This window comes from Mauremys reevesii, linkage group 2 (genome assembly GCF_016161935.1).
Source record: "Mauremys reevesii isolate NIE-2019 linkage group 2, ASM1616193v1, whole genome shotgun sequence".
Classification (NCBI taxonomy): domain Eukaryota; kingdom Metazoa; phylum Chordata; order Testudines; family Geoemydidae; genus Mauremys; species Mauremys reevesii.
This window is the reverse complement of record NC_052624.1, coordinates 23507950-23520080: the sequence shown is the minus strand read 5'-3', so window position 1 is coordinate 23520080 and position 12131 is coordinate 23507950. Positions and strand designations below refer to the sequence as shown.

The 12131-nt window shown below is 43.7% G+C and overlaps 1 protein-coding gene across 1 annotated transcript in view; it reads left to right on the top strand.

Moving 5' to 3' along the window:
- ADARB2 (adenosine deaminase RNA specific B2 (inactive)) overlaps nucleotides 1-12131 on the top strand; it is a 430816-nt gene that overhangs the window by 357325 nt on the left and 61360 nt on the right. Inside the window, exon 5 of the mRNA XM_039527879.1 lies at nucleotides 9488-9656. Coding sequence (XP_039383813.1) covers nucleotides 9488-9656 — 169 coding nt within the window. The remainder of the gene's footprint in view (nucleotides 1-9487; nucleotides 9657-12131) is intronic.

The following is a 12131-nucleotide window of genomic DNA, read 5'->3' as shown; positions in this document are numbered from 1 at the left end:
TCCTTCCCTCTGGTTGTTAATACTAATTGTGTCAAGTATCTGGTTATCATTAACCTTTTTAGTGAATACTGAAGCAAAATAGGCATTAAGCACCTCAGCTTTTTTTATGTTATCAATTATTAGCGCTCCTTCCCCGCTAAGTAGAGGACCCACACTTTCCTTTGGCTTTCTCTTGCTCCTAATGTATTTAAAGAATCTCTTCTTACTGCCTTTTGAGTCCCTTACCAGGTGTAACTCATTTTGTGCCTTAGCCTTTCTGATTTGGTTCCTACATACTTGTGCTGTTCTTTTGTACTCCACCTTATCAATTTGACCACGTTTCCTTTTTCTTGTAGGATTCCTTTTTGATTTTCAGGTCATTAAGGAGCTCCTGATGGAGCCATATTGACCTCTTGCTATTCTTCCTTTGAACCGGAATAGTTTGTAGTTGTGCCTTTAATATTGTCTCCTTGAGGAACTGCCAGCTCTCCTGAACTCCTTTTTCCCTTAGATTTTTCTTACCATGAAACTTTACCTGCCAGTTCTCTGAGTTTGTTAAAGTGTACTTGTTTGAAATCCATTATCCTTATTCTGCTACTCTCATTCCTTCCTTTCCTTAGAGTCATGAAATCTCTCATTTCATGATCACTGTCACCCAGATTGCCTTTCACCTTCAGTTTCGCTACCAATTCCTCCCTGTTGATCAGAATGAAGTGTAAAATGGCTGTCCCCCTGGTTACTTCCTCCACTTTCTGGAACAAAAAGTTGTCATCAAAACATTCCAAGAACTTACTGGAAAATTTGTGTTTTCACATGTTACTTTCCCAACAGATGCCTGGGTCTCGAAAGTGCCCCATTACTCCCAGGTCCTGTGTTTTGGATATTTCTGTTGTTTGTTTTAGAAATGCCTCGTCCACCTTCTCTTCCTGATTTGGTGGTCTGTAGTAGACCTCCCACCATGACATAACACAGAGACTTTACACAGAGACTCTCAACGGGTCTGCCTCCCACCACCTTCTGGACCTCATGTATAATGCAACCCCTCTTCCCTTTTTCCCTGCCTGTCCTTTCTGAACAAGCTATATACACCTCTATACCATTATTCCAGTCACGAGACTTATCCCACCAAGTCTCTGTGATGCCAATTAAATCACAATTTAGCTTATGTACTAATACTTCCAGTTCTCCTTGCATTTGTGTATAGACATTTAAAATGTTGATCAGATTCCCGCCCGCCACTGATTACCTTCTTGTTGCTCCTTTGACCCTATTGTCATTTTCCACATCTCCCCTCTCATCCTAAACATCTAGCCCAATGTTAAAGTCACTATTTTATACTTACCTGTGGGTTTTTGTCATCTGCCCCCAGGGAACCTAGTTTAAAGCCCTCCTCACTAGGTTGGCAAGTTGCTGAATGAAGATGCTTTCCCCCTTCTTGGTCAGGTGGACCCCATTTCTTCCCAAAAGACTTTCTTTCCAGTACAGCATCCCATGGTTGAAGAAGCCAAAGCCCTCCTGTTGACGCCCTCTGTCTATTGAAGGACACAGAAGACTGAGGTCCTACACCCTTTGATTTAAGAATAGGTTTACTAACTGCAGTGTAATTGCCCTATTCCACCTGAGGTAATTATTTTCTGGCTTCTAAACCCCCTCTGTAGTTTCAGTAGGATACAATTATTCTTCTTCACTTCCTAAACTTTGGTGCAGTGTTTCTTTATACTGTTAAAGGATTGCTGAGCTCAACTTCAAAGAGGTAGCTGCATTTCAATGGTGGTTAAAGAGACCCTGGTATATCCCTCACCAATCTCACAGGAGTGCTATGGGGCTTAATTTATGTTTATAAAAGCCACTGCGATCTTCAGATGGAAGGCACTATATAAGCAGAAAGTTGTATTATTTAATGGAGTATTTTTGTGTGAGAAAATCAACCCATTACACTTATAACATGTATACTTTGCATATGTATACACAATAAAGATCTTGTGGGAAAATCTATTTTCTCTCCATGGATACAACCTGGTTTATTATAACTTGTAAGATTTCATTGATTGATATCAGGCTTTGGTAAAAAGCCCATGCCCTAGCTCAGTGTTTTTCTCTAAGGTGCTTGTTTCTGATTTTCTCATACATAGTAATACTTCCAACATGGAACCTGTTTATCAAAGTGGGAAGAAAAGGGTGGAGAAACTTTTAAAATGCTGCCGTGTAGGACCAAGCTGGTGAGCAGAGCACAGGGGAAAGATAGGAAAATAAGGACAGATTGAATAAAATCCTCAAATTAACATAATTTATCAACAAATTGGAGAGAATTCAGAGAAGAGACAGACATGATTTAGGGACTGGAGGAATTGATTTACAGCATGAAGGAAGATTAAAAGAATGGAGCTGGCATTTAGTGTATCTATCAATGATATAGCACACACACTCTGCTTAGGAGAAATTCCTTGCAAGATAAGGTCTCACTTGACAAGGTATAAATTAGTCAATAGACTCCTGGCCTCTTAGCATACAATATAACATAAAAATACCTAGTCTTTTATACTGTACTTAATGCACAAAATAGCAAAATGCTTTACAGAGAAAATTAGTCATAAACAAGCCAGAAAAGATTGCTTTTAAGGTACAATTGAAAAGGAAAACTGCCCTGACTAACCCAAGTAATTCAGGCACCTGATCCTGCCACCCTGGTACAGCATATAACCCATTGGTGAGTATCTGTTATAGATCCCCTTCTGTGCCTGATCTGCTGACATGTTACAGCCTCAGCTGGAGAGAACTGGTCCTTTAGCACAAGCAATTGTAGCTCATGTTTGTAGCTCTGGAGGTCCCCACTTCAGTCCCTGCTGTGTTGGCCAAAATAGCTGCCATCACATAAAGAATCTGTAAATAAGAACTTAATCCAGCTCTATTGGAATCAGGAGGAGTTTTCCCATTGACTTCAATGCATGCTGTGTGAAGTCCAAAGAATGTATGTGTCAGAACCCAGAGCCCGGCGACCCAAGTCTAACCTGATGGGACCCAACTAGAAGTGTTGGGTCCAAGTCAGGTCAGGTGGGAAAACAAACAGATCCTCTCGGGCTTAGGTCAGGAGGCCGTCTCTCCACCTGCCTGTGGGATCAGCATATGTGCTGTATGCTGCGGTCCAGAGCATGTGTACCTGCTGAGGAGTAGCAGAACCTCTAACTCCACAGCACATGCAGCATGGAGAGGTGGATGGCAGGAGCAGGACCTGCAGCCACTGGCACATGCAGCTGCCACTGCTCCAACCCCCAGCAGGAGCAAGAAATGGCCCTGGGGCAGGAGGGAGCAGCTCATGTTCAGAGGGAAGAGTTGGGGTCAGCAGTGTGCCCTTGTTGCCAAGAAGGCCAATGGCATATTGGGACTGCATTAGTAGGAGCATTGCCAGCAGATCGAGGGAAGTGATTATTCCCCTCTATTTGGCACTGGTGAGGCCACACCTGGAGTATTGCATCCAGTTTTGGTCCCTCCACTACAGAAAGGATGTGGACAAATTGGAGAGAGTCCAGTGGAGGGCAACGGAAATGATTAGGAGGCTGGAGCACATGATTTATGAGGAGAGGCTGAGGGAACTGGGATTATTTAGTCTGCAGAAGAGAAGAGTGAGGGGGGATTTGATAGCAGCATTCAGTTACCTGAAGGGGGGTTCCAAAGAGGATGGAGCTAGGCTGTTCTCAGTGGTGGCAGATGACAGAACAAGAAGCAATGGTCTCAAGTTGCAGTGGGGGAGTCTAGGTTGGATATTAGGAAACAATATTTCACTAGGAAAGTGATAAAGCACTGGAATGGGTTACCTAGGTAGGTGGTGGACTCTCCATCCTTAGAGGTTTTTAAGGCCTGGCTTCACAAAGCCGTCGCTGGGATGACTTAGTTGGTGTTGGTCCTGCTTTGAGCAGGGGATTGGACTAGATGACCTCCTGAGGTCTCTTCTACCCTAATAGTCTATGATTCTGTGTTCCATGTCAGACTCAAACCCCCTGGGCTCTGGTTTGATCAGCTGGCCTTCTGTCTGGGTTGGGCCTTTCAGAGAAACTGGGCCTGATCCCATGCCTAGGGCATCCAACAGGAATTTTCACAGTGACTGAAAAGGGTGGGAGCCCTTTCTGTTAGAAGTTCATTGTACTCACATAAAGGGTGGAATCTTGGCCTCACTAGAGTCAAAGGCAAAATTCCCATTGACACCATCAAGGCCAGGATCAGGGCCGGCTCCAGACCCCAGCGCGCTAAGCGCACGTTTGGGGCAGCATTTTGCCGGGAGGGCAGCAGCCGGCTCCGGCGGACCTCCCGCAGGCGTGACTGCGGAGGGTCCTCTGGTCCCGGAGCTCCGGTGGACCTCCCGCAGAAATGCCTGCAGAGGGTCTGCTGGTCCCGGGGCTCCGGTGGAGCATCCGCAGGCGTGCCTGCAGGAGGTCCACCGGAGCCGCGGGACCAGCGGACCCTCCGCACGCACGTCTGCAAGAGGTCCCCTGGAGCCGCGGGACCGGCAACCACCAAAGCGCGCCCCGCGGCGCACCGCCCTGCTTGGGGCGGCGGAAATCCTAGAGCCGCACCTGGCCAGGATCTTACTCATGGCCGGATCTTCACACGTTCTGACCACAGCATCCATTGAAGTTGTGGGTTTCTGTCACCACTCATCGCCTTACTAGGCTGGGCCTGTGCTCAAGCTGGGGGAGTCATTTGCAAATATATTTGACCAATAATTTACCCACTAATTTTTACACATAATATTTTGAATCAAACATTTGGCAAATTCTTTCCCCCTTCACCCAGCTGCCGTTGTGAAAAGAGTTGAATCCATTTTTCAGCCCACATGCTGACACAGCTCCCCTATTTCCTTTCCCCTGCTCCATTTCCTTTTTAAATTGAAAACTATTAGGAGCGTTTAGGCAAATAATAGAAACCTAAGTGTCGGCGCCTCTTATAAATTGCTCACTAGTTACTTTTGCCCTAATGTCTTCTCAAACGTTATTTCATGCCAGGCTGTGAAGGGAAGAAATGCTTGAAGAACTCTGACAGTTGATGGGTCAGGAGTCAAGGTCATAATATAGAAGTTCATTTCATCTGATTTTTCAAATGATCTGACTGTAGGGTTAGCGATGGTTGGCATCTTTAATCTGGACCTGGTCTAGGTGTACAACCGCTAAAAGCGTACATGTTTAGTTTTTAATTGAGGATGTTCTCTTAGCTTGGTTCCCATCAGCAAAGATGTGGATTCTTTTCAAGGGCTGTATCTTCCTGTCCAGAGAGCTCTGTGTGTGCATCTCTCAGAGCCGACAGAAGTAGAAATACAGCAGAAGTGAAGAAATAATTCTAATGAAAATGTTTGTGGAACATTCATTTGAATAAATATCACAGATTCATTATGAAAATATTTGATACCCTTTTTGGTTGGTTTTCCACAAACATTCATAGGAGTGATTGGGGTGGGGGAGGAATAGAGCCTGAGGCTACCCTCTAAGGCAGCGGTTATCAAACTGTGGGCCCAAAGTGATTCACGATTCCATTTTAATAGGGTCTCCAGGGCTGGCTTAGACTTGCAGGTGGTCAGGACCGAAGCCCAAGCCCCACCACCCGGGGCTGAAGCCAAAGCCCAAAGCCAAAGCCTCAGGGCTTCAGCCCTGGGTGATGGGGCTCAGGTTATAGGCTCCCTGCCTGGGGCTGAAGCCCTTGGGTTTCCTTTGCCCCCCCTGCCCAGGGTGGTGGGGCTCAGGTGGAGTCAGGCTTCCCCCCTGCTGGGATCATGTAGTAATTTTTGTTGGCAGAAAGGGGTCCCAGTGTAATGAAGTTTGAGAACCCCTGCTGTAAGGGAACCCTAAAGAGCTATTACACCAGCATGGGATCGTCAGATTGTGCCACACATCAGCTCCGCCTCTTTTCAATCCCCACCCATTCTCTGTACTGCTACCATCAGGGGGTGGTGGCAAATAGCCAGTGATGCCAGCTCTGTGCCACCCAAGGATTCCACCACACTCCGTGCCTCTGTTTTCCTATAAGTAAAATGGGGATAATGTCCCTTTGTTCTGCTGCATGTTTGGAGGTTAGATTAATGAACATTTAGAAAGCACTTTGAGATTATCAGGTAGAAGGCACTATAGAAATGCCAAGTATTATTTAAGCGAGAACAAATACAGAGGCGGTAAATAACAATTAATAATTAATGTTGATTGTTTACCAAAATTTTTAGCTAGAAGGCTCAAGCTAACTATACTGCAAAATCGACAAATATTGGCTAAGCTATACAGAAGTGTCTCTCCAGTCTCAATCATTGGCACCAAAAATATAGGTTCAGCAGCTGAAAATACTACACAGAATAACAATGTGACAAGTCTTTCCTCCGTTAGAATGTAAGTGTGACTTCACCAAGGGGCAACCAATATTGTATTTGTAAATAAATTCACCTTGTGTTCATGGAAAGCTATATCAAGGGAATGACTTTCTGATTCTATACATATACATAATAAAGCATGCAAGAGAAGGATTCATTTGCATACGTGCTCCTGAATGCATCAGGCACCTGTCAGATTGTCAAAAGTATTTTTCATTATGCCGGATTCCCTCATACGTGGTGTTCAGCAGTGGTACATTGGTCACAGAGCGCTATCCCCATTTGGCTCCTCACTGATGTGTAGCTATTTCAGTGCTAATGCATAAGTCATGTACATCTGTGTTTCTGGGTGTCTTAGTGCTGCAACATAAGTGAGGAGCATGGGTACTATTTCCACTCATTGGGAATAAGACACGTTGGAAGATCACTACACCTCTAACAATGCACAAGGCCAATTTTGTGGGATCTTGGAAGCCAGCTCCTCTAGGAAGGGTCCACAGTCATCTTGATGTCCTTGATACTTGTGATACTTGATATTTGTTTACTTTGTGACAGCAACGCGGGCATATGTGTGGGTCTGGGAAGGCATATCACCACACCGAATGGACAAGTGTGTCCATTTCTGTGGAGACTTGGGAGCAGTATCTAATTCACCCAAGGACGAAAAGGTTCCTTAATATCAACAGTGGCCCTGATATTGTTATGTGGGAGGGTGTTGGTGGCCAGCAAGCGTGTCTCTGATCTATGTTCATCAGAGACCTCATAGAAGCTGATGGACACACCAGTCATTTTTCATTCAGATTAAATGGAAGAAGCAGTTAAACTCCTTTATGGAGTAAGGTAGCTAAAAGAACAGAAGCCCCTGCCCAAGGCACTGGATCGCATGTGAAGGCCTAAGCAAGAAAAAGGAAGAATATAAAGGTTTCCCTGAGACTGATTGCAAACACAGGGACTGGGGCATTGATTGGTGGGGCTCTGTGTGTCAGAAGGTAAAAGGAAGCAGAAAGTCAGGAGAAAGAGAGAAAAGCAGCTGATAGCATTGCCCTAAAAGGGAGCAGAGTTAGAGCTCCATGGGAGCAGACTTGAATTTCAAGGAAATTGCCTGGCTACAGTCAGAGACAGAACAATGGACTAGATGGACCATGGATCTGAAACAATAGGGCAATTCCTTAACTGTGACATGAGTGCCCCCATTTGGAGAGTTGAGGTCAAAGAAGTTGTAATGTACAGACTGCAAATATTCCTTTTTGTAGCATGGAAGCCACATCTCCGTATAAATTTTTTTATCACAAATAACAATAAAAACAAACACAAATATTTGTTAATTCTTTCTCTTCACTGCATTTTCCAACATCTCCCCTGTGCCTCTCTCTTTTAGCTTGTGAAAAAATTGTCTCTTATATTTCCAAACACGTTGTCATTAGACTCGAAACTACAATAATAATATTAATTGATAATCACAACACAGATAAATCAACTTCCACAATGATGTGCACTTTGCAATTACTGTCTATAGCACCTTCCATCTGAGGATCACAAAGTGCTTTAGAAACAACAGTGAGTTAAGCTACTGGGAAGTAGTTTTGCCATTTTACGAACTGGGAAACTGAGCAACAGAGAAGTTAAGTTTATACAGGAAGTCTGTGGCAAAGCCAAAACTACAACCCAGGTCATCTCCTGAGTCCCAGTCCTGTGCTTTAACCACAAAACAATCCTTCCCCTTTTATCTTATCTGCAACTTACCGCTGCTTATCTTATATCCAACCCAGGGGTCTTATGGGAGAACATGTCCCTAAGAAGCATGCTTCTAATCCAGAAAATCATTGCATTTTCTTGTTTGTTTCACTGCTCAATAGATTTCAGCATACAACTAAGTAGCTGACTATTTAAGATGAATCTCAAAGCTTATCACACCTAAAGAAGGTCACAAAAAGGAGAACAAAGCAAATGTGCATACAGAACAGTATGCATTCTCCAGCAAAGTGTTTCAAAGACAGAAGCACTTGGCCTGCGGTAAGACTGTTTCCATTCACAGCATGGATATATCTGACCCGAGGCTCCCTGTCTTAATCACAACTCTGTTAAATCTTAATGTTTTGGATTGCTGTGCCCTGCGTGTATATATAGTAACTGTTTACAGCTGTCAAACATGGATTAAAGTTCTTGGGATACTTGATCAAGCCTTGGTGATATCTCATTTGACCAGAACACATTCTTTAGGGGTAGATTTGTTTGTTGCCTTGTTTTCTCTGTCAGTCAAAAAGGGGCATGTTCTGTAAAGTGCACTGCAATCACTTAAGTGGGCTTTGGTTCAATGCGTTTTTAAACTGTTCTCCCCAGGCTGTACTGGAGAATAACACTCCTGTCCTGGAGAACAACATTTTAGGGGTGAAACCTGGCTCCATTGAAGTCAACAGGAGTTTTGCCGTCAACTTCCATGGGGCCAGGATTTCACCTCATAGATCTACAGGTTGGGGCTATTGTGAATAAAAAAGGAGTGCCCACAGCTTCCCTCCCCTTTAATATTGAGAGGAGCCCATGGAGACTGTAGTAGATCCCAAGCAGCAACGTTCCATCTAAGTCTGAGCAGAGACTCCATTTCAGAACCCTGTGGGTCTCAATATAGGAAGCACTGATGTAGAGGTGCATGTGCGGGTAGGGAAGGAAACCAGACAAAAAGTAACATCTCTTTCTTCTCTGAGATTTTTAAAGAAGAGAAGCTCCAGAAGTGTTACTTGCATTTTATTTAGCACTTCCAGTACGCTAGTGATGAAAGCTAACATTATAGGGAGTGTGTGTTCCCATCAGAAAATGTCTTCAGCAGCTCATAAAACCCCGGCCATTTATCAGCACTGCGGGAGAGCTTTATTACCTACTTACAGCATGTGCTTTTCTATGATGTAGTTATTGATTTAACAAGTAAACTTTGTGGCAAGCTTTTATCCAGGAATTAGCAGTGCAGACTGAAATAGAGCCTGTATTATTCTAATAGCACTGAGATGTGAGGGTACTGCATATTCCAAAAGCCATATAATCATTTTCATCAGCATCCCATTAGGGCTGTCTCAGCTGCCACATCAAAATGGGGGCTGCAAGAACTTTAACAATTACAGTGTCTCGCTAACACTCAGGCAAGTTACAACTCTTTTGTTTTCCTTTCTGCAGGCTTGGACATCAGGCAGGCTCAGGTTATTGTGCTGTCTTCGGGTACCAAATGTATAAACGGAGAATACATTAACGATCAAGGGCGTGTGGTCAACGACTGCCATGCAGAAATTCTGGCAAGGAGAGCATTTGTTCATTTCCTTTATTCTCAGCTGGAGCTACACCTAAGGTAAACTGAATTTTGTTGATGCCTGGGAAATATTATATGGTCTTCTGTGGAACAGATCTGTCCTCTAGATGCCTGACTATACATCATTGTTTATGAGTCTTTGGCTGATGAGTGGCCAATATACTCTACCAAGGAAAGCAGAGTTAGATAGTCTATTGTTTTGGGTTATGAGCTCTTTCATTCCAGCTGATTTTCCTTCAGCAGCTATTAGATATGAATCATAAAGTCAAGTTTTATGAAGTCTAATGATTTTCTGCAAATTCTTTAACCACAGGCCTAATAATAACCCTCGCTGGTCAGAGATTCTTATTACAGGCATTTTCCTTCCTTGCTGAAACTGAGTTACCTTAAGAAAGTGATTTACATCTCTCTCTCTCTCTCTCTCTCTCTCTCTCTCTCACACACACACACACACACACACACACACACACACACACACACACACACACATTTGAACTATACTGATCATTAACACATTCATTAGCTTGCTAGAGAACCACTGCCTCTTAAAAATATAGCAGACCTGCTATGAAAGAACTACCAGTAGATATTATTGCTCCTTCTTTATTTTGTTAAAAATGTCATAGCAGGGAAAGTTACTGGAAATGATTCTGATGTGGGTGCCTCTTTGTTGCTAGTGTCTTCAGCCTTGCCCTTGCAGTTGATTTTTAGATTATTCATTTTATAGTCATTAATTATCCATTCCTGTCTCTTAACAAGTTCCCCTTCTACTGCCACAACAATACCAGCCTCAGCCTTGGTGGCATCCTTGTCTATCTCTTCTACACTTCCCTGGGTGCCTGGATCACCCTTTCTGAGCTGATCTGTAAGACCCTACTTTCTCCAGATCTCTGCTCTGGACAAACTCTTTTGCATTTTGGTAATCCCTAGAACCCTCAATGTGGGCTCATGGCCCCATTGTGCTAAGTGTTATCCACGGGTGTATCTAGCAAGATGCCTACAAGAAACTAACAAATAAGGAGCTGAAGCTGTGGGTGGGTAGCATATATTTTTATCACAAAGCTCCAAAGAAACAACAACAACAAAAACCCTCAGTTGTAAGTTGTACCCTCCATTTTTTGTGTTCACGGGCCCTTATCCAAGGCCTATTAAAGTCAATGGAAAAACTCCCATTGACTTCAAAGGGCTTTGGATTAGGCCCTGAAGATTAAAGCATTTCTGAGGGTATGTCTACACTACCCACCGGATCAGCGGGCGGTGATCAATCCAGTGGGGGTTGATTTATTGGGTCTAGTCTAGTCTAGTCAGTCTCCCGAGCACTCTCCCATCAACTCCTGTACTCCAGCGCCACGAGAGGCGCAGGCAGAGTTGACGGAGGAGCGGCAGCAGTCGACTCACCGCAGTGAAGACACTACGGTGAGTAGGTCTAAGTACGTCTACTTCAGCTACGTTATTTACGTAGGTGAAGTTGCATAACTTAGATTGGTTCCCCTCCCCACAAGGCCTGAGATGAAACTGTGTCTTCCTGCACACGTGAGAGAGCACCTGTCACATTGTGGGGACAACCATAATAGTCATAATAATATTAGTAAATTTTCACTTCTAGCTACAAGGAGAAGATGCTAAATAGATGAGGATGGCCTAACGCGGTAGGGGAGACAGACAAGACCCTTGAGGGGTTTAATCACAAGTAGCATTCTCTCTCCTTCACTCTGTATTGTTTTCATTTCAAGTTTACATTAAATTATTATGCTTTCAGCAGTTAGCAACCCCAGTACTTGCTTTATATTGAAAGCTGTACCTGTGTCTCTTGGCTTATAAGTGCTACCACCATATTTTAAGCTATTGTATTGATCCACCTTTGTAGCACATTCGGTTATATTATGTTATTTCGATTGATGTTACTTTTTTTGTAAAGAGAATTCTAAGTGCAACACAAACTCTGCTTATGGCAACTTCTTCAAATGTTTCTGTTCAGGAAAGAACCAAAACCGCTGCTCCCCTGACCTGTACACACACACAAAAAAACCATCAAAAATGGTGAAACCCCAACACCTTTGAAACACAGAGCTGAAAATATTGTAGAGTCAGGTTCTGCTCCCTTGCTATCCATGTATAAATCAAATAATCCTTTTATATGTAAGAATAATATGAATATATATAATCTTGTTACATACTCTTCATGCCAAATGTTCACTGATATACTAAGGAAATGCCAAGCCATCATCAGGAGCTTTGTCACAAGTCAAGAAACTGTGGATGTTCAAGTGAAATGCTAAGTGGGTTTTTGTAACTTCTACACTTTGAACTAAATGTTGCTCCCTCTTCTACTGGTGTGGAGGTTCTCCTGGCAGACAAACCCAATGTGATTCCCTTTGCACAGCTTAGGGAAGAGGTTGTGGGGAGGGGGATGTACAGAGGGTCTATATGCCATTTGCAGAGCTCAGCTCAGGAATGATTCCCTGCACCCCATGCATGGGCAGACTAGGGACAAGACAGATGATTCTCTGCTGC